The sequence below is a fragment of the Saccoglossus kowalevskii genome, chromosome 8 (genome assembly GCF_978046115.1).
Source record: "Saccoglossus kowalevskii chromosome 8, keSacKowa6.1, whole genome shotgun sequence".
In the NCBI taxonomy this organism is placed as follows: domain Eukaryota; kingdom Metazoa; phylum Hemichordata; class Enteropneusta; family Harrimaniidae; genus Saccoglossus; species Saccoglossus kowalevskii.
The window spans coordinates 24,221,761-24,249,439 of NC_140648.1; the positions used below are offsets into that span (position 1 = coordinate 24,221,761).

At 35.8% G+C, this 27,679-nt stretch overlaps 2 protein-coding genes across 4 annotated transcripts; one reads left to right on the forward strand and one right to left on the reverse strand.

Moving 5' to 3' along the window:
• Nucleotides 1–23,122, reverse strand: LOC100368743 (calcium-regulated heat stable protein 1-like). Of its 3 annotated transcripts, none has more exons than XM_002737450.4 (4): nucleotides 22,973–23,122; nucleotides 12,628–12,761; nucleotides 8,357–8,482; nucleotides 1–2,686 (listed from the first exon to the last, which is right to left on the reverse strand). In XM_002737450.4, exons 2-4 carry the CDS (start codon nucleotides 12,732–12,734, stop codon nucleotides 2,527–2,529), a joined length of 393 nt encoding a protein of 130 aa, XP_002737496.1. In that variant the 5' UTR covers nucleotides 12,735–12,761; nucleotides 22,973–23,122; the 3' UTR covers nucleotides 1–2,526. The 3 variants fall into 3 exon arrangements, with proteins under 3 accessions (XP_002737496.1, XP_085358519.1, XP_077867662.1); XM_085502393.1 differs by lacking the exon at nucleotides 22,973–23,122 and adding an exon at nucleotides 16,814–16,833; XM_078011536.2 differs by lacking the exon at nucleotides 22,973–23,122 and adding an exon at nucleotides 14,616–14,742.
• Nucleotides 21,010–27,658, forward strand: LOC100368589 (active regulator of SIRT1-like). Its single transcript, XM_002737449.4, has 5 exons — nucleotides 21,010–21,558; nucleotides 23,328–23,505; nucleotides 24,088–24,258; nucleotides 26,196–26,296; nucleotides 26,800–27,658. The coding sequence occupies exons 2-5, from the start codon at nucleotides 23,448–23,450 to the stop codon at nucleotides 26,941–26,943; spliced, it is 474 nt and encodes a 157-aa protein (XP_002737495.1). The 5' UTR covers nucleotides 21,010–21,558; nucleotides 23,328–23,447; the 3' UTR covers nucleotides 26,944–27,658.
• Nucleotides 27,659–27,679: the final 21 nt, after the last annotated feature.

Consider the following 27,679-nt stretch of genomic DNA (forward strand, 5'->3'; position numbering starts at 1 on the left):
TTTATCAAGATAATTACAAGCAGAAATTTATTAAGGAGAAACAATTACATGTGTTGACATGGCCAACGTTTCAAATATTGTATTTGGGAAACATGTTATCAAGAATAGGGATAATACACATTTCTCGGATTACAAAAATAATAACAGAAAGCAACATGAACCAAATGTTCTTTCTTGCTACATCTGGCAAACAATAGCAGGCACGGATCCAGGCATATGGCCACTTACACCTGTGCAACAGAATCGGCAGAAAGTACCAAAATGGTAAGAATTTTGCCAAAAATTACCCCAAAAAAGGTGAGAATTCTCCAGAAATAGAATGACATGACAAATATTTCAGTTTTGGCCAGTACTCAATGTCAATCTTGATTCACCCCTGGATAACAACAGAGTAAAGTATGGTATCGTAGAATATTTTAAATTTCAATTGAAATTTTCTGGAGGAATAGAATAAACCTGTGAAAAATTTAAAATCATGTACTGTAAAATGCTTAATTTTTGCTTGGAATTTATTTTTGCTGAAAAGTAGACTGTAGTACTTATTCAGTGAAAAGAAAATCCAGCGAATATACCTTTTTTCCTACATTTGTTACCCGACTCATAACAAAATCAGCAAAAATTAATTCAAACAAAAAAAAAGCATTTTACAGTGAACGTGAAGGTAATCCATGAAAATGAATTACAAGAAATATTATTCAAGAAACATACATCATAGTGTAAACCCCAAAAGCAATAGATTTTTGTTATAGATTTCTGAGCTACATAGTAGCGTTAGTAATGCCAAAGTGCATGTACACTTTTCAACTTTTGTTGAAAGTCGTATCCAAAATTTTTGGATTTGGTGTACGATTACAATGACTCATAATGTTCACTGCTCATATTTATTAATATTATTTCTGTAAGACCAATACAGATTAAGAATTCTTGACAGCGGTGATATTTATATTTGGACAACAATGCAATAAGCTTGTCTAAATTCCCTAAACGCATTTTTAATTTAACTAGTAAAATTAACACTACAGTTGAAAATACAAAAACTATTTCTATTACCACATGTGAGCGCAACTTCCCTCAATACAAGTATCATGTGCGAACTTGCTGAAATAACAACTCTGGATTAACCTTATTGGAGGGGGGCGGGGGGCATCACCAATACATTCTAAGCCACTAGGGGGCGCTGTACATCAGTACTGGATAGTGGTTATTCAAATAAGAGTCTAAAGAACATATTCATAAAATATAAATAATTACCCCACAACAAATGCATGGGTACAATAAGGAGTCATTTAAAAACAAAATAGGAACATTTAGTCCAAAGTTTTTGTTTATCTAGATAGAAAGCATACAAAACGTTCTGATACTTAAAGCGTGGGAGTCGACACCTGCGCATGCGTCAGATGGCTTGTCATTGTTTACAAACAAATGCTTACCCATAAGCTTTGCATTTTTAGCGTCTGTTTTTATCGTCACTTGGGATTCGATTCCCGCGTGTGTGCAGTTGACCCTCCGGCTTTAAGTGTTCGAAACTTCTTTCTCGTGAAGAGTCTCATATTATACATTGACGTGAAAAACAGACTATGATTAGATGTTAGTTTGAATGGGCATCTGCTCAAATTATATTTAACAACTAAACAGAAGACAGAGTCAACAACATTTTCTTTTGGCCTAAGACAAGATAAATGGTCTATACTTAGGATAAACAAAAAATTTCATTTTTGCTCAATAAGATAATTTATTGCTGTACATCAACATCAAAGAAACATTTTCAAACAGATTGGTATTCCAGCATATGATTATGAAGATAAAATTTGCCTCGCAATTGACGGGAAAACCATTAGTATAAATAGATGTACATGTACACATATCATTGAAATGCACAAATCCGAGACATAACATAACGGGCTCAAAGCTGTGCAGAGACTGTGGCACTTTCATTTCTGATAAATTATGATTGCTAATCTTAATATCTGCATCATTTCTGAAGATAACGTTGCCTAGCAACAATTAGTAAGAACACGAGTTAATTGCACTAATAATGCTGAATGCTGCGTTCACACAATTAAAATTACAATTAATATGGATGTCTTAAAAAAATAAACATCAATTGCGGGCATTTTACAGACTGGTCTTATTGTAACTACACAAATACTTGTCTTATTACTTTGACAGAGAATGTTGCAATGTTACATGAACATTCCCGCATACTACGAGGTTATCTGGCTAAGATGCATCGATGAATCGGCCCCTGGCGGTACGAGCATCAAACAGCCATATGAACAAGCATTATCGAGACACAAACTTGTTTAACTCCATAATACAGTGCTCGAGGGTACAATCCTCCTAAAACCATGTTACTCAGCTATCACAACACATGAAACCTGTACTACAACCGACTTTTAAAGTTGAAACAAAATAGTTTCAATTATTATTAAAAAATAAATCTTGAAAAGTAATCAATTTGATGAGTTGTACATGGAAATCTTATTTATTGAATAATCTTGTTTTGTTTTTGGCATGATTTAATGTCTAATCGTCATCAGGGTCCTCCCAGCGGTGGTGTTTTACATCTGGCGCGAGATGAGTGATAATAACCTCTACGGCTTGTGTCTTCGTCTTCTTGGGAGGTATGAGGCACTCCTTGTACGTCACCTGATCTCCTACCACTGGGATATATTCACCTTCAATGCTGTCAAAGATGGAAAAATTGAGTTATCAATCGTGTAAGGTCAGGTTTAAACTGAACGTGTGAGGAAATTTACCTGAAATCAGTGTGAAACCAACATTGTGAACAGGAAAACTGTGTGAACCCAATAATGTAACGTAAACCTGTGTGAACCCAACACTGGAAATAGAAAACCTATGTGAACCCAACACTGGAAATAGAAAACCTATGTGAACCCAACACTGGAAAAAGAAACCTGTGTGAAGTTAAAATCTAACACTATAAACAAGAAACCTGTGTGAACCCAACACTAAATAGAAAACCTGTGTGAATCCAACACTGGAAATAGAAAACCTGTGTGAACCCAACACTGGAAAAAGAAACCTGTGTGAAGTTAAAATCTAACACTATAAACAAGAAACCTGTGTGAACCCAACACTGGAAATAGAAACCTGTGTGAATCCAACACTGGAAATAGAAACCTGTGTGAACCCAACACTGGAAATAGAAAACCTGTGTGAATCCAACACTGGAAATAGAAACCTGTGTGAACCCAACACTGGAAATAGAGACCTGTGTGAAGTTAAAATCTAACACTATAAACAAGAAACCTGTGTGAACCCAACACTAAATAGAAACCTGTGTGAACCCAACACTGGAAATAGAAACCTGTGTGAATCCAACACTGGAAATAGAAACCTGTGTGAACCCAACACTGGAAATAGAAAACCTGTGTGAACCCAACACTGGAAATAGAAAACCTGTGTGAACCCAACACTGGAAATAGAAACCTGTGTGAACCCAACACTGGAAATAAGAAAACCTGTGTGAACCCAACACTGGAAATAGAAACCTGTGTGAACCCAACACTGGAAATAGAAAACCTGTGTGAATCCAACACTGGAAATAGAAAACCTGTGTGAACCCAACACTGGAAATAGAAAACCTGTGTGAACCCAACACTGGAAATAGAAACCTGTGTGAACCCAACACTGGAAATAGAAAACCTGTGTGAATCCAACACTGGAAATAGAAAACCTGTGTGAACCCAACACTGGAAATAGAAAACCTGTGTGAACCCAACACTGGAAATAGAAAACCTGTGTGAACCCAACACTGGAAATAGAAAACCTGTGTGAACCCAACACTGGAAATAGAAAACCTGTGTGAATCCAACACTGGAAATAGAAAACCTGTGTGAACCCAACACTGGAAATAGAAAACCTGTGTGAATCCAACACTGGAAATAGAAAACCTGTGTGAACCCAACACTGGAAATAGAAAACCTGTGTGAACCCAACACTGGAAATAGAAAACCTGTGTAAATCCAACACTGGAAATAGAAAACCTGTGTGAACCCAACACTGGAAATAGAAAACCTGTGTGAATCTAACACTGGAAATAGAAAACCTGTGTGAACCCAACACTGGAAATAGAAAACCTGTGTGAATCCAACACTGGAAATAGAAAACCTGTGTGAATCCAACACTGGAAATAGAAAACCTGTGTGAATCCAACACTGGAAATAGAAAACCTGTGTGAACCCAACACTGGAAATAGAAAACCTGTGTGAACCCAACACTGGAAATAGAAAACCTGTGTGAACCCAACACTGGAAATAGAAAACCTGTGTGAACCCAACACTGGAAATAGAAAACCTGTGTGAATCCAACACTGGAAATAGAAAACCTGTGTGAACCCAACACTGGAAATAGAAAACCTGTGTGAATCCAACACTGGAAATAGAAAACCTGTGTGAACCCAACACTGGAAACAGAAACCTGTGTGAACCCAACACTGGAAATAGAAACCTGTGTGAACCCAACACTGGAAATAGAAAACCTGTGTGAACCCAACACTGGAAATAGAAAACCTGTGTGAATCCAACACTGGAAATAGAAAACCTGTGTGAATCCAACACTGGAAATAGAAAACCTGTGTGAATCCAACACTGGAAATAGAAAACCTGTGTGAACCCAACACTGGAAATAGAAAACCTGTGTGAACCCAACACTGGAAATAGAAAACCTGTGTGAACCCAACACTGGAAATAGAAAACCTGTGTGAACCCAACACTGGAAATAGAAAACCTGTGTGAACCCAACACTGGAAATAGAAAACCTGTGTGAACCCAACACTGGAAATAGAAAACCTGTGTGAATCCAACACTGGAAATAGAAAACCTGTGTGAACCCAACACTGGAAATAGAAAACCTGTGTGAACCCAACACTGGAAATAGAAAACCTGTGTAAATCCAACACTGGAAATAGAAAACCTGTGTGAACCCAACACTGGAAATAGAAAACCTGTGTGAATCTAACACTGGAAATAGAAAACCTGTGTGAACCCAACACTGGAAATAGAAAACCTGTGTGAATCCAACACTGGAAATAGAAAACCTGAGTAAACTCAAAATTCATAAACAGAAAAAAAAAAAGATTGTACCAGATTCTGCCGTAAATTCGCCCATCCGAAAAATCGCCCTGGGCGGTTTCACGGCTGGTGGGCCCTTATTTGGGGTTCAAAAAATTATCATCAAATATTTTTAGGGGGGTTATATTTTCATTGAAAAATCCACCTACCCCGACTTTCAACACCGGCAGTTGGACCACCCAAAACAAAAGAAACTAAAATTGTATACATTTTTTTCTAGCTGGATTGATAAGTAGACAGCGCATCTTTCTCCAATAAAATCACATTAACGAACATCGTGCACCAAATACAATTATTTTGTTTCATTTTATTAGTAATGAAAGTATATTCTAAAAGAAGTTTCAAATAACAATGAACACAACTGCATTTCTTAGTAGCGAATGATCGTGGTAGCGCAATCCGGTCATGCTGCGTTTTACAATTGTTGATTATTACATATTATATTATAGCATTATCAATACCAGTGGATGACGTCATTGCAGCAGATTATTCGCGATAATGTATTACATAATTGAGCATCAAGGCCCTGTCCCATGGATATGAATACAATGTTGTTTTCGAAAACGAATAAACAAGAAATTATTAAAAAAGAAGAGAAATTGTTAGATAACAAGTATTTAATACCAAAATCGGCATCAAATAAAACGGTCCATAACCAATAACAGCAGATTTCAATATCAAAATCAGACAATATTTTGAGGGCATCGTCGTCTGCTCAGTACGCTAACGCGCGTTTGATCGAAGCGTTCCATCTAGTACGCGCACTTCTAGATTCCGTGACTGATGCCGCTGTCCCGGTGGCCTCCTGATTAGTTCGCCCTATCGTGTTAATGAAGTGTGGTTAACTGAGGATAATTGATCCAAGCAAATGCGATAAACGAAATGGGGTACAATGTATGTCTACGAGTACAGAGAGATGAATTTGTTCAGTATTTGTAGTGAGTAGTACAGTTTTGTGAAACGAGATCGACGATAACCGACGTGACTTGTATTTCCTCGGCGTTGACTCCCGGTAAATGTAACAGTCTGGGCACAGTTTGCATAAATAAATGAAAGTATCAGTGTTCACAGGTGTGTATCTGTTTATTTATACAGTGAGATTAAAATCACTGTTGGTTCTCCTTCTAGGATGGCTAACACCCACTAGCTTTTCGGTCATGTTCGTTTGCCCGCTACGCCTGTAAGTTTCGTTTGGCTTCTTAGTATTCGTCAAATCCCCGCCCTCCAATGGAATTTAAAATAACTATTACACAGACAGGACAGTTGCCAATAATATCTACCTTGATTGTTTGAAAACATTAGTGGGATGGGGTAACGATGCAACTACGTACATGTATCCCGGGTACGCACCCCTATGCACAGTCGATCCAGCTGGACCACGGCGGCGATCTAGCGTAGTGTAGTGCAAGGCCGTGGTGGACACCGATACGGCATACCAGTCAGGTGTGCCGTTCACTCGGGCGATCACTGTAACGCTACTCCACACCACACATCAGTCACTCATTCACCCGCAATGTAAATGAGTTCAATACAATAATATCTGATGGATTAAAACTAGTTTCTTTCTTAGTTTGCCATATGAGATTGTGGAAACAATTTCCAGAAAAACATTTTAAATTATTCAGATTCACGGGCCAGAAACTGTGAAACTATTCCGTCCACTGTAGATTTTTCTCCAATTTTTTTCGCTTTTTAGAGGCAGCAAATCCCCTGGTATTGACAACGCTACAAAATAATAATAATAATGAACTCCCCGACAACCCATAATTGACTCAAGCAAACTTTGTGCTCCATATATGTACTCGGCTCACGCCTCGTGGGTTGTCGGGTGGTTCATTATTGTTTAAGTAATGATTATAATAACGTGCAAAAAATAAATTCGTTGAATTGTTATGAAATGCAAATAAATTTCAACTTATTTCATCGTAAGCGAATGATTCCGATCGAATTTTCAATGCTCGATGCTGTAGAAATGAATATCCGCCATGTTTTGACCTGACCTGACAGGTTAAATCGATAATTAACCAATGAAAACGATGGATGATGCCAACGTGTTCAAATTACCATAAACATTTAAACATGTTAATGTTTTTGAACCCAGCTTGGAAGAGATTTGTCGATGTTGTTGTACGATCTTTTGGCTTGGATTTTGATGGGAAAGCGGCATAATTTGTTTTTAAATAAACAAGCAGCCTATCGGCTGAGATAGCTCTGCTGTTAGCAATGCACATTTCAATTAAAAAACTGAAGACATCATTAGAAAATGAACAATATGAATAGTATCAAAGCAATCGGAGTTTTTAACAAGAAGTCGAAAATATCACTTTTTACCAAAAATTACAAAAATATTCACCAAAATAAATTAATTAGAGAATTGAAGATATCATCACAAAATGAACAAATCTGAGAGAGGTCTACATGTAGTACCTATATATGTAATATCAAAGCATTCGGACTTACAGTTTTCAACAAGAAGTCGAAAATATCACTTTTTACCAAAAATGACAAAAATATTCACCAAAATTAGAGAACTGAAGATATCATCACAAAATGAACAAATCTGAGAAAGGTCTACATGTAGTATCTATATATGTAATATAAAAGCAATTGAACTATTGGTTTTTAACAAGAAGTCGAAAATATCACTTTTTACCAAAAATTACAAAAATATTCACCAAAATTAGAGAATTGAAGATATCATCACAAAATGAACAAATCTGAGAGAGGTCCACATGTAGTACCTATATATGTAATATCAAAGCAATCGAACTTGCGGTTTTTAACAAGAAGTCGAAAATATCACTTTTTACCAAAAATGAAAAAAATATTCATCAAAATTAGAGAATTGAAGATATCATCACGAAATGAACAAATCTGAGAGAGGTCCACATGTAGTACCTATATATGTAGTATCAAAGCAATTGGACTTGCGGTTTTTAACAAGAAGTCGAAAATATCACTTTTTACCAAAAATGACAAAAATATTCACCAAAATTAGAGAATTGAAGATATCATTACAAAATGAACAAATCTGAGAGAGGTCCACATCAGAAAAGATTAAAATAGCGCCTTAAAAAACTGCCGAAAAATCGCCCTGGGCGGTTTCTTTTTTTTTAAACCCAAACTGCCGTTTAACAACCCTGGGCGAATTTACGGCAGAATCCGGTAAATAAAATGCTATGAAAACTGGAATAACAACTTGTGAAATTTCATTTGAGCTGTCAATTTATTTACATCCGGAAGTAGCAAAAGAAACTTACTCAGATATATGAACAAATAATTCCTCAGCGTTTTCTTCAGCTTGTGTGATAAACCCATGACCTTTGTGGCGGCAAAAATATTTGACAGTTCCTTTCTTGACAGGGTTCTGTGATGCTGACTTAGAGCTACAAATATAGTAAATAAAATAAAATATTAGTGTTTGAGTCTTTCGATGCAAGTCTAGTAATTTCCTTCAAACATCTACAAACTTACAGTCACTTAACGACTTTTAAAGTGCCACTGATATACTGTAAAATGTGTATTTAAGGTAGCAGAATAGTTGTTTGGGCACTTTTCATATTTTTGTTTTTGAAAATCACATGAATAGCTCCCTAAGGCATGCTACATACATTGGTGTATTTATTTTATTGAAAAAAAAATATCTTGTACAAGTAAACTGATTTTTTTCTTGTGTGCAAACAAATGGCCAAGTTTTTGTTTATCCAGTGTACACCAAACTAGTGCATCTCATTAATATGCATGGTTTACAAACATAACTGAACTGAGGGTAAATAGTTTTAAGTTGAGCCACTTTCTTTATTTGCTATTTACAAACAACTGATAAGATATCTGTTTGTAGTTTACACACAGCTGATAAGATGTGTGCACTGCTGCCTTTCTAGACAGGAAGTACAGCAAAGATGAAACAATCGCTTTTGAACAACAACAAGCATGCCTCCCCGGGCCGACGTCTTGACATCGGATAGTGGACCAGTGTTTCACGCAAGGCAAGGGTTGACTTTTTCGTATGACTTCGGTAAAAAATAAAAGTATCATCTAAAATCTAGGTAGTTTTTATAGATGATAACAGTGAGTCCGGTTACAATTAAATTTTGAAGAGATTCATCTACAAGTATAAGACCCGAGGTTACTGCGACGGTAAAACTCTGTTTTGCGGGATTTTAATAGCACAGGAAATGCTACATGCTGGCATACACCACTGGGTCACATTTTACAATTATTCTATTCACACCAATTAAAAAACAGGGCAGCTTCCTTCATTAATGTGCAAAATATGCAAAGAAGGAGAGGGTTATCAGTAATTCTTTAGTTTAGTTGTCATTCACTAATTATGAACGAGATAGTAAGCACGCGAAAATTTCCAAGAAAAAGAAAACGAGGAAGAAAGAAGAAAAACGTCAAAAGAATGATCACTCCTGTCAAAAAAGATGTTGAAAGAGACGATGCTGGGTTCGTACAGAACGGATTTCCCCGTCGAAACCAGTGTCAGCCATGAAGTGGGCGAAGAAAGTTTTACCGTGACACTGAGAGTCTGATGAATCAGACTTCGATATAGTGGGTGATACTCCTGTTCAAAACGTTCGAGAGATGTCTGTATCTCACAGGAAAATATTGTTACCTTCCGACGTAGAAGAAAGTGAGAGTGAATGTCTCGGCCGATCGTTTGAAGACGGCGAGATTCGTCTCGTGGACATGTCACTGTTGAATGGCGCCCTAGAAAAAGAGATTTGTCAATTTTGCAAAGTAGGCAATATCTCAATAGTGGAGCACAGGCGTCACGGTCTAGGCAGTCAGTTTGAATTTCTTTGCACGCAAGCAGATTGTATTCGATCGAAACTGAGCCAGCCTAGCTTCCCGTCATCCCGAAAGAAGGGAGCAGTTTTCGAAATAAATAGAAAAGCTGCCATTGGAATGCAAGCGATTGGAAAGGGACGGCGCGCTCTGCTGAAACTGTCAAGCTATTTATTAGGGGTTACCTCAACCAGTAACGGGTCCACCCTTTCGCCAGTATGTACGAGCTGCCTCCAGGAGACTTCGAAACTCGTGGCATGCTTGAACTAATAAGTTTACAAACACAACCGTCCAAAAATAAATACACTGTATTTGCAAACACTTCAACTGCCAAGTGTAGTGTCTGTATTGTTTGTTACTCACAAACAGAACCGCCCACTTTGCATAATCCAAGCTTTAATGAATGACGTCACCGTTCGTTATCAGCACAGACCGTCACAAAACTCCATAGCATGAATGAAAACGGCCAAAAAACAAAGTTTTTCACAGATATAAATGTCGGTTCATGATTTTTCCCGAAAACAACTTTCAAAGCATTTCATTAACAATTAGCCCATGTAAATTTTGCTGCTAACGTTGATTGAAGTTTGAAATCATAAAAGTGCCGATTTCTCGGTGTTCGGTTTTTGGCAATTACCGTTGACCTAATTTTAAATGGCGTTTCAGTGAATAGCGCTACGATGTCGCCGTTTAACTTTTCTTACTCTTGGATATGTTGGCTTCATATCCGTATTTACATATTTGCAAAATTCTATCGCGTTTTTTCACAAACCTCGCGCAAACCACCGGTATACTCTAACTTTAACACCAAAAAACGTGCTTGAAATTTGTGATTTTCGGAAAAAAAAACAAAAACTTAATGCAAAAAATAGAAATACGGATTTAAACTTCATGACCTTTGCTTCAAAACAGTGTAAAGTTTTTGATCCCATGAATGACTGTAGAGATGACAATTAAAATGTTATTCATGTTAGTTAAATTATCAGCCCCGCTGATTTTCAGAATCACGTGACGCTAAAACAAACACAATGTTCACAAAATATTAATAGTAGGAAAATACAAGTCAAGAGCTTTCTAAACATATATAGATTGTATGGTTTCTTGTAAAATTTATTCCGATTATAGGTGTTTACATTTTTCATGCAAAAAAACTATCCTGCTACCTTAAAATGTAAGTGTAATTACTGTAAAATACTTTATTTTAGCTGGAATTAATTTTCGCTGAAAAGACTTTTTGAGTAATTTGTATGGAATTTATTTTCACTGATTTTTGATGAGTTGTATGTAAAATATAGGAAAAGAGTTATCGCGATTGATTTGATTTTCATTGAATCTACCATTCAGCTAATATAGCGAAAATTAATTCCAAGCGAAAATAAAGTATTTTACAGTAGTTGTTATTATGTTCATACTGACATTACAATGACTTTGGCGCATTAAGTTTTAATAATATACATGTCCACATCGTTAATTTTGATAGCAATTATTAACAACATAGTATTCATTTCAGAAGCTATCCTTATGACAAGGCACTTCAAGTAGCAACAGAGAAAACAAATATATTTTGTAGGTCAGAGAAATCTGTAGATGGTTTTAACACTTCGCAAGGTTTCCGGCTTCACATTCATTCTGGAGTGTTGTTTTTTCGTTTTTTGGTGAGCAGGATTTTGTAATGATGTACAAGAAATGTGTGCCTTGATTTATTTTTATCTATACTTTAGATTTCTAATTACATCCTGTCAAAACAGTCCAACAGATTGTCTGAAACATGTCTGAAGTTATTTGATCGATAAGGAAGAAACAAGAGGCAGTCTTTCAGTTTTCAGTGCTATGGGCAACTTGTACAATTCACAAGTCATTCTTGTGACTGAAAGCGTTAATAAATGGGTTTTCTCACTGCCACCTTAATGCAGTGCTTTATTGATGAGTAATACGAGTGGAAACAGACTTTCATAATTTAATCGGTAAGTACACCAAACCACCACAGCAATAAACAGTATCATTCAATAAGTCCATTACATATCTCAACATAAAGAGGCATGCAATAATGGGGGTCGTGCATTCATGAAGGCCATGCAGGTGATTGCCAAGATGCCGCACCTTAATGTCCTTCAAAATAGACAAATGTATTATTCACCATTTCAACAGTCTGAGGCATTTTTTACAAATTATTAATCGTCTTCAGAGTACTGAAGTTCAAGCCTTGGGATAATATGAGGTTATTACTACAATATTGTAACTGTATAAATATAGGTATATAATCGTTTTATTGCTTGTATATACTGTAAAATGACTAATTTTCACTGGGTTTAAATTTAACTGATTTACCATTTCAGGCATATTCAGTGGGTTTTAAATTCACGGTTTCGTCATTTAGATAATGTGTTCTTGCTAAATTTTACATATTCACTGGGTTTTAATTTAGCGCATTTTCCAGTCAGCGAAATAAGCTAAATTAAAACCCAGTGAATAATTACCCCCTTTACAGTAGTAATAATTTAGTGGGAGATAACTGATCAACAAGTCAGCAAAAATGTTTGCATTCAGTGACGAATGTCCATCACACCCAATGTAAACAAAAGAAGAGTTGTAATATTTGTTGCAAATGCTGCTTTTCACCAAACGCTAAATTTCAATGGCAGATGTAGAGTGTAAAATACGAAAAATCCGGCACCGAACAGGCATCCAGCCGTGTGAAACGAGGTGATACGTTTTGTCACAAGACAAACATACTTACGTTGAAAACGTTCTTGTTCTTCTGGTTACTATAGGGCTTGGCAAAAGAAACTCACGACCAGAAATGGGCGAGCGTGGACCAGGTGATTTGTCAGGAGTAGTTGCCATAGTAACGGTGCCTACTTCGTTTTCTATCTGTAAGAGTAAACCGGAGACATGACAACGGGAGGTTCTGATGTTACATTATAGAGTCATTACATACTCATCAGTAACCAAGCAACTTGAAATGAACACATAATGAGTTATGCTGTAAATGTAAGACTAAAATAATTCCTCAATATGCTCGTTGGCTGTGATCATGAAGTTATTCTTTGCTTGATCATAGCTTACATATGGATGGGAAAGTCTATTTTATAATCACCTTCTGTTTTTTTCCTGTAATTTTTTTATTCTAAAAAAAAAAAAATTTTTTCGTGTTAGGTGACAGTGTCAGACACTGGTAGAAAAAAAAATGTCTCTACTGACTTTCTTTATAATTATTAATATTGCTCAACCATGCATACAGAGCATAATAAAACATATTTCGTATTTGAGACCTCATTACAGTGATGTAATGACATCGTAAATAACACAATCTAGGCCAAGTCTAACATAAGTGTATGCGAGTCGTAACCAAGAATCCCACAAAAGTGCATCAGCAAAAGAGAATAATTCACAGCCAGCATCGTTGTGAGTTCAAACACACGGGTTGGATTTTAACTTTGAACCTATCGATCACAGGTCCAGCGTAACAACCATAGATAAAAGCTATTTAAGTGAATTCCACAAACAAACATTTAAGTTGCAATCAATCAAAAGTGTTCCATATATATCAGGGCTATCAGTTACCTAGAAACTAATGTGGGTGATACATTAATGACTACACAAGATGTACCGGTAGTAGTCATTACACATGGCTTACCCTGTATATTTTAAGAGTAACTGCATTCAGCTGACGTGTAAGGTACAACAGTGTCTGGTACTGTGAACAAGAAAAATTTACGATGACAGACATTTCCCCACTACTACATAACATGTGTGTATTTTTCAGCCTTTTTGAACATTACAGCCTGATACGACAGAATTACGATATCATACAATTGTGTAATAACTCACTCACTTCATATGTGAGTGGATAAATCATCTAATCAATATGTATCATATTAATATTATTTATCTACACTTTATATTAACGACTGTTTCAGAAACGACCATAAATCAATGACCACCGATATGTATTATGCAGGAGTGGAAATTCCGAGCGAATAAGAGTAAGTTTTATTACTCAACTGACTACTCATTCAAAGAACAGATGTGATAAACTTATTTCTGAATATTGCTACCTACTGTAGTTATCCAAATCAAGTTTGAGGATTCTAACTGAAGAGTTAGCTAAATCTATCTCAAGAATTAGCCACACCTAGAGTGGGGTTAGACGTTAGATGTTAATATCTGTACAGTTTAGAAATAACAGCACATAACACACAAGGGTATGTAATTAAGGTAACAGAATACGAGAGATCCCACTGATCACAAGAAATCGACAGACAAACGTACATTTTTGTTAATTAAAAGCGTGTGAGCGAGTCTGAAATAGCAAAAGTTGTTGTAGTTGAATATAATTGGATTCCCGATACTTGATAAAAGTGTTCATTGCACACTGCTATTGGTCATAACACAATTGATATTCATGGTATATAAGCGTTGAACACATTAATTGTGGTGTCATGGGCTGTGTTATTCACTAGCCGTCAAAAAACAAAAAAACACTAGTATCAAACAGCTTCACGAAAAAGGTGGTATCAGGAGATAACCTTACTCGGAGAGTGTCATACGATATAAATAAAGATTACTTATGTGAAATACACGTCTTACATATAATTGATTTTAGCGTCTGACTGGGTTTATCCTGCAGTACATCATACTTGTCCGAGCATGTTTGATTTTTCAGTTCTAGAATTCTAATAATTGTACCTTCATGTGCAGCACTAACAACGATTGTATTTTTACCTGTATACGAGGGCATTCGGACGTCATTTTTGAAGGAATAAACACTCACTAGATACACAGTAAAGGACACAGACGAGCAAGCAAGCGGCACAAGATGTCAGCCGAGACTAGATCCAGGTATCCCTTCTTCACTGCATTCAATATATGGATTGATATCTATCACAATTATGGACAAAAACACTTCACAGGAGGGGGGAGCTGTACAACATCAAATTAATACTACCCCCAAGGCACTTCAGAGCTTTTTGCCATCTTTATGCTGTTGTCATGGAAACCTGTCACATGGCTTCAAGTTTATTCTTACAAAATCGCCTTTTGCCATGTATGACACAGTCACACTTGGACGTCGATCGGTCAAAGGTTACGAGGAGAGTAGTCTGTCTCGGTGACATAACGGTATAGGTCTCGGGTGAATGAGCATAGAGTTGACAGTGGAACATCACAATAATTTATTTCATAATTACCCTATCCCAAATGTGACCAAATCAATTGTGACACAGGAAATGTTCTCTAAAAACTCTTGCCAGTAATTTTTCATCAAATACTGAAGTCATAAATTGTCATCAGTCATAATTATCAAAAAAGATGTCCACCACTTGTAATTGTCTTAGAATACATTCGTATTCATTATGTCCACATCGTTTAGTCGTGCATTGTATAATAATATACATTTAAATAAATTATTTTACGCTAATTTGAGCAAAGTAATGATACGAGAGAAACAGTATGTGTGCATTTATTATATCAACAGACAATCACTATGGAACTTCCATACTCCAAGTTTCATATTTGACTTTCAAACATGACCTTCACAATGAAAGTGTTCAAGCTTGCTAACGCTGCAAGCATCCAACCATTATTGGCCACAAGTATCCAACTATTATTGGCAACAAGCAGCCAACCATCAAATTATAGATTATTTAAAAGTCTTTTAAGGTCTATGATTATTTAAACTAATGCAAATCAGACTTATAATGCTAGTTGCTGAGGTAATTGACCAGAGAAGAAAACGCATCATGAAGCTACCAAATCTAATCCAATAAAAAATAAAATGTTCAAACAATTTAACATATTAGCATTAAAGATATTAAAATGACATTAGAATAATGTGATATTTATTGCTTTTCATGAAGTTAACCATTGGAGCACTAAATTTTTGCTCGCTTAAATTCAAAGTAAATTTGTTCACATTTTCACTGATTTAAACTTAATTTTGGATCAAACAGGTAAAATGTGAGATTGATTATTGTTTTGGATCAAAAAAATTGAAATTCTATCAACATCTACAAACAGACTATAGATGAAACTATTTTTGTCGATGGTTGTCTAAAGTTGATTTTGGCGCTTAAAAGGCAGTTGGAAGCATTTTGTAATTTACATAATTACATAACAATGAATGCATGTAAAATGTCACGGAATACATCCATCATGCAGCTACACAGGGAAAGTGGCAACTTTGTTGTTAGCCGTAAAAAGATACAGGGCTGGCATGCAAAATCTAGGCAAGGCAGGGGGTTCTGGGAAAAGCAAAATTTTTTTGTTATTCATTTGGAAGGAAAGAACATTGCTTTCGCGCAAAACATTCAAAATAAGCCATAATTATTCTGATGCTAATGGCAACTATCCAAGGACGATAAATTAAGAGATATGAAGCATTTATGAGACTATACCACTTACTAAGTAGGGGTGGGCAGGTATATCTTCAGAAGAGGATGACAAGGACCAAAGCTAAGAACTAAATGAAAACTGCAGGGGGGGGGGGGGGGTCTGCAATACTGTCCACAATTCAGTAAAATCTATAACATCACTGAGATTCCACACAGAGTGGAAAAAGCTCATGTTACATTGACATTTCCCATCGCATTATACTATAATTGTACTGTACCATTCATTTTCACAATTTTGATGTTTTGAGCAGATTCATAGGATTTTAAGTTCACATATTTGGCATGGAAACAATGTGTATTTAATTTAGCGAATTTTACATATCAACGAAAATAGCGAAATTAAAAACCAGTGAATAATTAACGTTTTTATCGTAATCAGCATCGTTTTCTAGAACCTCATTACAGATGTATAATAATGTACTATTTTATGGGTGACTTATTTTAAACGATGACCATTTTCTAAGAATAATAACATTGAATTTCCTCCACCCTGCCACTAGTGTCAAGAACAGACATAATTTGTTGACAAACCTATAAGTTAGTCGCAGTCAAGTATATAATTGGAAGTTTGTACATGAACAGTTTCCAACACCATCCTAATAGTTGAAAGGGTTATTGTACAAGGTCAAATCTTGTGATGACCTCCTCGCCAGGCGAGTCCACCTTTCACAGTAAATGTGTACATTTGCTGTGTACAAGAAGAGCAGTCAAAACAGGAAGTGGAAACAAACATCACACAATGAACTACCAATAGAAGTAGGGATCAAGAGTTAACTGTCATGTGACAATGATTGATTACAATGTATGCTCAAACCGTGAAAGCGATTCAGTTCAACACAAAAATAAAACAAAGTAAATAAAGTTACCAGGTTTACATAGCAGTATTTTATCTAAGTCAACTATAGCTCTACCCACCAATTAACAGAAAAGTATCTCTGTTGTACACATGTATTATTGTTTCAAAGTTTGATGGAGCAGAGCTGAAGGGGAGGGGGGGGGGTCTGGTTTAGACAGCCAGGGTCATGTCAGGGCTCTGTCCTATCAGAGTTCAACTCTGAGGCATTATTGGAGTCTTGGCGAAAGCTGACTGCATTTACATCATTATTTTTGCTGTTGAGATCCAATGAAATGCTGACATGTAAACAAGATATACGTTAAATACAATGATCACCCTAATAATATAACGTCACGCATAACCTTCAAACGGTAAACCTTACATTGCGTGTTGAAAGTCTCACTCCTCGAGGAGCAGCCTTATTACATGTACATGTAGAAGAGAATTCATGCTTGCTTTCGGATCGTATTCATTTTGGGTATAAACAATGGGTTATTGTGTTTTTTATAACGAGTTATTTTCTGATAACTGTTTAAGTGTTCACCTTGAATAATGACATCATAAGTGCTGTGTTATTCAGGTAGCCATTACCGTCAGAGCATGGTAAACAAGTCAGTACAATCTCCTCTAAAGGATATTGTAAAGGTATTAATTATTCATTGTTTTTTAAAATTTGATATGTTCACTGACGAGTAAAAATCACTAAATTAAGTCTGTGTGAATATGCAAAATAACAATAAAAGTGTTTTTCTGGAAAATTTGCGATTATAGTGAAATTAAACGCAAGTGAAAATATATGGTTTCACAGAAGACAACAAATGTCCAATAAATCAACACAGCAGAAGCAGACGAAAAACAAAATTTAATTTTCACAGAATACTTAATATTGAATGATTGAAAACATAATTATTTAAGTAATATAAAGTCTGGCTAGTTATTGTATTATTTATTAAATAAAATTTATCAATTACTTAACCACAGCTACTTAATTTGTTGCAAGGTAGCAACACACGAAATACCGGTAGTATTACATTTTAAAAAATAATCTCTGATTATGGAATCTTACATTGCATTCTTTATTTACCATAGGTCTAAATTTACAATGCATGATAAGATGCATTTAGTGAATAATTTCATTTTCTTTTCAAAAACAAAACAAAACAAAACAAAACAAAACAAAACAAAACAAAACAAAACAAAACAAAACAAAACAAAACAAAACACAGATGAACATTAACATTGCCACTGTACATTCACATAACCAGGCCGAGTGACAACTAAAAAAAAACAAAAACAAAAAAAAACACCGAGCCGGTTTACTTTGTAATGTGAAAGTCTCTGGCTAAGTCTACGTTGTAAAAAGAAATGGACTGCAAATGAAAGCAGACGTGATTGTCGCCAATCACATAGATACATTTTTTATAGAGTTCATCGTACAAAGTGACGTCACTGGCTGTGTCCATGGAAGTTGTCACAGACGCGCTGATATCACTAGTATGTGGTACAGGTATAAACATTTTGTTGATATAGTATCTACTGTTGATAAGGCTAAAGGACAGTTTAACAGATAATAATTTTGATTATATGCTGGTTATGCATACTTTGTAATCTGTTCGACAGGAAGACAGTGGTATGTTTAATGGTTATATTTTGATTAAACCAGCCATAACTTCCAGTGTTCTTAGATGTACACAGAGGTTTTTAATTGCTGGATGGCTATTGCATTGTTGTGTGTGTGATTATTTTCAGTTTTTCTTTTTTTTCTGCTCTGTCATGCTGTATATTTATACGCGCTACAATGTAGTACAAAACATTATTATTAATATTATTATTATTAATATACTGATTGGAGCCATTTCACATAAAAAGTGTTGAATTAAATAGTTGCGTGGTCTGCCATTTTATTCAAGTTAGTATTCACTGTCCATACCATTTGATAATAAATTTAATTTCTCTGCGATCAAATACGAAGAAACGCTTCTATAATTACTATCATTATCATTACTGAAAAAGTTGTCTTTCTCAACTCATTGATGCTTTTATAAGTCTCTGACTGAGGTACATATATTATCACAGGATCATGAACACATTTTAATAATCAAATTGAGTGACTATCGGATATCCCTCAAACTATGAGGTACCGACCGGTACATACAAAAATCTGTGACAAGGTTATAAAAACACAGAATGAACAACGGCGTTTGAACTTTCATAAGTCAATCTCTTAAGCAAATAATACCACGAAATGTACAGGTATTTTTTCTATACATGTATCTCAGCTTTTTGAAAAAATGTAGGATACTGCAACGATAACAAGCTATTAAATTACCAAGGGAATAGCCCTATAACAGCAGCTAGGACAATGACCACTTATTTTAATGAGGGCAGTGACCCCTAACCGTAATGTCAAAAAGCATGTTTTTGTACAAGTTTGGCATAAAACTAAAAACAAAATGCTTTTAGTTGTTAAAAAAAAATAATCCAGGAAGTGCCTTTTTTTGGTTTTTATTTCTGAATCAATATTTCACAATATTTTGACAGAAGCTGGAAAATCAAGCCATGCAAGGCACAGTCCTCTTTAGTTATAAAATTTAAGATATATAGTTTTGTTTATAGTAATATAATTGGGAACATAAACATGTCAGAAGTATGGATTCAGAAGATGATGCTTGATTTTTGATGATTTTTTTAGCACAAAAATGGCTGCCATTTGGCCATTTTGAATCAGATAGTCAAACCAATATATGTATGTCATGATGTATAATAAATATATTAAGTTGATCATAATCAGTCAAGGCATGGCAGAGATATGGCACTGCACTAGAACTGCATTCATTAAAACAAAATGGCCACTAGTCATTCATTTTAAATTGGATCTGAAAAATAAAATGATGTGCATCAAGGTCCAATAATGTCGAATGTATGTACCAAGTTTGAACAAACTCCATCCATAAATGCTTGATTTTGATGATTTTTTAGCATAAAAATAGCCACCATTCAGCCATCTTGAATCGGATTGTGAAACAAATTGATGTGCATATGTATAGTATTATGCATGAAGTATGTTTGATTGTGATTGGTCCAGGCATGTCTAAGATACAGGTCCGGACACACACACAGATGCATAGACGAACAAAGGTGAAAACTGCGTCCAAGCGAGGACTAAAAATGATGCGAGTGACCCTTTTGCATTCACTGACCAGAAACAAAACATTTTTGTTTGGGCTTAATTAATCATCCTTTTTATGAGGGTTGCTAGGTTCAAACATATACAGCTACATGTATTAAGGGACGAACCATAAATTCTCCAGGGAACAGTTTGGGAGATTTAGATACAATATCTATATTTATGGATGAAAGAATTTTAATTTTCTCAATCAATATTAAATTGCGGTGGCTGCCATGAAGTGCAAGTTCAAATTTTGCGTAATGTACACAATGTATGTTAAGTTACAGGTGTGGCCCTGTTCGGGTCACTTGTAGAAATTAATTGCACAGGTTAGTTAATTTTCACATGGTTCACAGAGGTGGTTCTCTGCGCTAAAATTAAAATGCGTGAAAATTTTGTTTAAGGGTTATTCATTTTTCATTTCGATGTACACAACAAACAACCCCCGCATTCATGCATTCAAGCAGTGAAAAACAAAGTATTCATTTAATGTTTTTATTTCATTGTTAAAAATTTTTTACAGTCAATAAATATTTTTTCTATACACAAATAGTAGTTAAAATCTTGAAAAATACTTGTCTGAAATCTGACACCTCAGCGTGACAGCACCGGAAATTTAAAAAAACAAGTTCAGACATGATGTTTTCCTTCTGAATGTTATACCAGTAACGCAAGACAAGTGAATGAAAATGTTATGTATTCATCTGAATTCTGGTTTTAAAAGGAGACACTTTAGAACAACAGCAATATTCGTCCAACTGTCAACGTATTCCACATGTTCGCGAAGTGGCTTCAGTCGATCTGTAATGCCAGGAAGTTGAAAGCCCTGTGTACACAATTCCTGGCTATTTTCAATAGACTGCAGGGCTTCAACTAATCATTTAGCATGAAGTGGTTTTAATTCCGAAAGAGGAAGATTATCTTTGACAACGGGAATATCAGCTCCCGTCTGCAGTTAGATTTCATCGAGTAATTGAAAGGTTTGTTTACGGCAAGATCAAGGAATTGCAGCTGATTGATACAACAGGCCAGAACAAAAACAGTGGCGATCTTCACATCGACGTGCTCTGAATACATCAAATATTGCCAGGGCTTTTTGTTCTTCGGCTGGCGTGTCGATGTCACATACGGAATGATAACAGTGTCTAAATAACGATGCATTCTTTGCAAAATGGATGTCGTGCTGAGTGTGAACTGCAGTAATTATAGCGATAATCCTCTGATGTGTATTGGCTAGTGGAAGTGTAACACTCGCTTTCAGTGTGTGAATTAGTAAGACATTGAATGCTCTTTGTTCTTATTTGCTAAGAATCTGTTTGCTAAGAATTTGTTTACACGTATAAAAGAAAGGTCAAAGTTGAAATAATTCGTCTGCAAAGAGAACGCGAATAATAAAATGTGTTAATTAGACAAAATTTGCTTTCACACGAAATTTTCATTGCGTGAAAATTCCTCGTCCTACAGTATTCAGAGGGGCGCATTGAATTACACTAGGGGGGAGGGCCTAGAGTGTTAGAGTTAGGATTCAGGTTAGGGGTGAGGGGGCCTCAAGGAACTCTTTCCGAATTACAGTAATTTGTTCATTAAAAAGAACGCAAGTACAAGTAGTACCTTCATAGTTTGGCACAGATCATTAAATTGTGAATGTGAGACAGTGTCAAAAGAGAGGTTAAAGGTCATTTGACCACAGTAGAATTCTATTCTCTAAGACAGACCGGAAACGGAAACGAGACAAAAACAAAAGATTTTTCAAGTTAGCGTGGGGGAAATAACGTTGCTAAGTATTATCGTCAGGGAAAGCTATTGTTTAAGCTAGTCTGTGATTGGTTGCTGGCAATGTTTGGGGGATTTTGACCAGTTTGTGACGTAGGCTTGTCTTAGAGAATATAGGCAGTATTCATAAGTCTTGCGATTGGTCAAGTTGTTTACCATGTCACCATGAAAAGGGCTCCTCAAGGTTCCCCCACCCCCAACCTGAATCCTAACCCCAACACTCAAGTCCTCAATATAATTGTTTACGCTACTCGAGGTAACTCGTTTTGAAGAGAGGCATATACAAATAAAATAGAGGGAGGGGCACTTGAGGGTTGGGATTATAGTCATAGTTGAGGGGGCCCTGGAGAGATTTAATTTTGGGGAGAATCGACACCTCACGACACTCCGGGATGACACTATGTAGATATGGCGTGAATTCAATTGTCAGAGCTGGCTAAGGCAATCAAAAGAGGCATTCAGAGAATTTGCCGTGAGTGAGATAGAAAAGTGACGGACTAAAATGGAGTGACACGTCGAGATATTAAATTAGGCAATCAAATAAACGCAAATTTGCTGTGATTTGATTTAATTACTGGACGCAATTCAATCTGAAAGGAAATGAACACTGAACACAATTTGATTTCATACGATGTTTGATATATCGCGATGTGCGGTAGTTCAAGTGTTCAGTCAGTATGGTGGAGTTTTGAATTTTCACCTTTAATTTCCAAGTACTTTTCTGGGTTAATAAAAAATAGCTTTTCAAACATGAGATACTCATCAAATTTATAGCTCGATTTTGAACGTATTTTCAATTTTATCGCAGCTGTACTCATAAAACCATCAACCATACTCGTGTTTCAGTTCACATACAACCGTTGTATCAGCTATGCCACGATTATATACGTAGAATTAGATCCACACCTCTTACCTGAGAATAGTTACGTATTACACAGGATAACACAGAACAACGATAAGTTGCAAGATCTCTATAGTCGAATCCGACTTCTTCGATGGCGGGGCAAGAACATGAACACCTATATGATGTCTACTTTGTAACACAGCGTTTAATTGGTCGAATGTATGTACGGGTTAGATTTCTGACCAATAGTGATGAAGGTGTGAAAACCCGTGGAAACGGTGGTATCCGTACCACCTAGTTTATCTTCGAGTATTGGAAGTTAATTTTAATTTTGCTGATTATAAACACAATCGTATAGAGCCCTACATACATGTTTTGTGGTATGTCAATTACTTTTAATTGGAAACAAATATTTTCCAAACAGAAATATACAGGACCAAAGAAAAACACCCTAGCGATTAATATCAGAGAGTTAGGCATTCCAGTTTGAACAGCTGACTGCGACAGATTCAACGTGTGAGGGAGTCATCGTTTATATTGCACAATGTCAGCTGCTTTAGTTCGAAAGGGTTTAGAGCTATTTAAAGATGACATCAAACCAGGTAACCATGTGGATTTATCCTAATACTAATTGTAGCATCTACTAATGACGTCTAATCATCTTCAATATTCATGTAATGTCGAACTCGGAAGAAATACTCAAGTCATAACATAAGGAACTTTCATTTGCGTTTATAAATATGTAGGTTTAGAAATAATTTATAACATACATTTTGTACATGCCTTTGTTCACTTCATTGAACAGTACTTTCAAAGAAGCTCTTTCCAATACTTGCGAGTAATAATCATAAAATACTTATAAATTTGAAAAATGCCATTGACCAATCAGAACAAACGCTGTAACACCACCACTGATGAATACACGCCCTGAATAAGTTGTTGAAGTGCGTTGTAAAGTGGTTGTCAGATTTTTACGAACATTTGCCATCAATCGTCTTCATTACCAGAAATTATTGTAGTGAGGTCCACTGTGAATTTGAATATTCACTGCAGCAACACAAGTGGTTTTCTTTTATTTGACAACCAAATTAAAACCTAGTGAATAATTGAAAATACTAATTCACCTGAAAATATGAAATAATATGTATTCATCTGCAAAAATATACATATTTTACATCTTTCAGAATGTAGCAATGAATCTGAAAGGAGGAAGAAAAAAAGAAGTGGATCAAAGAAAATGGAATTGCCAAGTACTAACAAAAAAGGAGTAAAGAAACAACGAATGAAATTGCTTGGAACTGAAAGCAAAAAACCCATGTCAACAGTTAAAGACAAGAAGATTAAGTCGGCCATTGGTAGGTGATCAACTATCTTGACTGACTTTGTGCCTGCTATTTTCTGGTAGTGCATTTCTGTGCGGATATAAATGCCATGTTCAAATTTTCATATCCATTATGTTTTTACAATGTCAAGTGTGGAGTACAATATTATCAAGGGCAAAGTGCATGTCAAAAATTGTAAAGAGTGAATTACAGCAATTCCAGGCACTGATTTGACGCTGAAGTAGTGCTAGATGTTGATAACTTACTACAATAGGTTACACACTTTGTTTTCACATTTACATAAGTTGTTACAAATAATGCAGACAGCATGTCTCCAATTTGAAGTACACCGGAAGAAAGTTTTTGTCGAATTTCCCGTTCGTAAATGCGCGGTCTCAATGTTTTATAATATTCGACATAGTCTATAACGTTGTCAGTTTCCTGGCAGGATACTCTCGGTGGTAAAACCGTTTGACGATATTATAAGCTGTCTGATTTGAAACACCATTTCGATCTCTAATCTCAGCAAATGACAGTTCACAAAAATACAAATCGACAATTTTTGTTCTCACTTCAACTGGTTTTTTGACTCCTTGCTTCTCCATCGTGGTGCTTAAACAACTTGGACAAATGCCGATTTGTAGACACAAACTACACGATGACCGACCAAAAGTGAATGAAAGACAGGCACACCTCAAAGTCTAGGTGTACCTGACTTTGTAGCAAAAATAGAAAACATTGTAGGCAATATCTGTCAATCATTCCTCTGATTTGCAGTCGATGTTTATATTTCTAGTTACAACTTCTGTAAATTTGAAAACAAAGTGTGTAACTTACTGTAGTAAGTTATCAACATCTAGCACTACTTCAGCGTCAAATCAGTGCCTGGAATTGCTGTAACAAAATTTCCAAAACTGATCAGTCAATTAAAGAAATATTGTACTAAGTTTTTATGTATTATAAGGTGAAGGCATCGCTCATTCAAATGTTTGCAAACACTGTAGCAATGAGTAAGACATAAAACAGTTTTTAGTTGAAACATTTACAAAAATTGCATTATCAATTGTATGATGGATCATTTTGACTGATTATTTCTTCTTTTTCTCTCAAATCACCAATTGTTTTTATGTCAGCATGTAATTGCACTTGATTAGATGATATAAGCTAAGTTACCGGTCACTGGCAGCATAGTGGTTGTCGCATCAGACTCGTGACCGGTAGACCCAAGTTCAAATCCTTCCTTAGGCTGAACATCAAAAGGGTCGACCCCTACCCTGGGTGAGTGTGCCACAGACTCAATGGGAAGGCCAATTCCACTGGCCGAGATTCATTCACTAACGAATGCGACTTTGGGGGAACCTTGGTTAAGGTCTGCAGGTGCTTGTGTTCGACCAAGCCTGGTTGACACGAAGATAACGCATTAAAATTGCCATTTGACAGAGAGATGGCCACAATCAACAAGCACATGCCCATTGATCAGCACGACAGTAATCATGATTTGCTGTAACCACTAAGATTGCTCAATACAGTTTAATGAAAATTTATGGATTTTTTTTTTCAATATTTTGCAAATAGCTTTCTTATTACTATACAATATCATAATTTTTTAAATAAACTTTTGAAATTGTGGAGTTAGTGTATGGGACTTTATGGGGGGGAAAAATAAAACATAATTCGTTCAATTTAGACAGTTTTTTGAAACTCCGAATAATGAAGCATCAAAAAAGAGGGGTACTGACCTGTTTGTAAAAATACGTAAGTTTCCATGTTCATGAAACTATATTGGATCAAACTTAATCAGGACATGTATGTGTAATAATAGAAGTAGTGAGCAACATCGTTATTTTATTTTCGAACATGCACACAAAGCGTAAACAAGTGCAATTTGCTGAAAATTTTAAAGAAAATGATTCTTTCAAATAATTATCAAATGACTGCGAGAGACTGTAATATCTCACTTTATCTTTCAGAGTCATATCTCAGTAGGGGTACAGAAGATAATTCAGAGACAAATTTACAGTACATGTTGGAAAACAGAACAAAGTTACGCAAGGAGGAAACATACATGACAGTAAGAAATATACAAATGTGTTGGTGGCTTGCAGAAGTTGGAGCACAGGGGTTTCAGCTGGTTCAAAATTGTTAGGGCGGTGGACAACGCGTCATGCATGTGCAACATTTATGTTGATAAACATTGATTTTCCCACAATGCAATGCACTCTTCTGGTGGAAAACACGAGTAAGGGTTTTGACCTTGGCGCAACATGCACTTAATTAGCTAGAAATTAAGAAATTACATAGTTAAAGCTTGATAATGTCTCAGTTTGTATTTGTTGGTCTGCACAGCAGTCAAAATTGTCATCATTTTTATATGAGACCCACATCTCACGCATACGTGGCATGACAACTACTGCCCTTTAATGTTTTAGTATTTGCGGGATGTGGCTTGTAAGATGAGGAATGGATGCATGTAGTATTGAATGTTGGGTAATGCTCTTTAGAGAGGAGGAGGGCGGCTAACTATGGGAAATACTGTTTCTGATCTCGCACTCTGTTTTTTTTTTTTTTCTTCAGATTTTAACTCACCATAGGGGCAGACTTTCAAAAGACCGAGTTGTTGCCGAGACGGAGGAGGAAGACACAACCATATTTGATGAATCTGATTTTGAGAAATTTGAAAAAGAATACAAAACACTGAAGCATGCTTGGCGTAGGTGATATACTCACCTGTATATTAAGAATATACAAATTGATATATTAAAATAATGACTGTGCTAATGGCGGGCGGTTCCAGAAATTCGATCAGGGAGGGTGGCTCCTATTTACTTGGCCGAAGTAGACCTTCGGTGGGCTGGGTTTGTTGATTTTCTTTTCCATTATTGATGCAGTACATTCATATGTAATGTTGTCGGATGTCAATGTTTGTCAATGAGAAAAATATTCCTTGATATTTGATGTAATCATCTAAATAGCGGGTAAATTAAGACCACTGAATGGAGGTTTACCATGGTATTGTGTGACAGATTATTCTCAATTTTCTTGTTGTGTACATTTAACAATACAAGGTAAAGCAAAATCTGTGTCATGTTGATGGAAATGTAATAGAATTCTACCCTACATACTTAGTACCAGGTAATTGGGACATCTATGTACAGTTCCGTATTGTATAAATAAAACATTTTTTTTTAAACATTTAATTTATTATAGAGATATGTGGAGTGTGCATGTGTACACTAATACAAAACATAGTGCAACTATTATAAGCTTGTCTGATTTGAGAGAAGTTCATTTAAATCATCAAATAACAATTTATGGCACTTTGAAATGTCATGACTGAAATGTTTGCTGCTGAAAGATTGTATGGTTCCTTTGACTCGCAAAGATTTGTCTCGTGAAATTAAAGCAGTTTACTTTATCTTCTTCCCCCGAGCAACCATGTCTGTCCGTCCGTCTA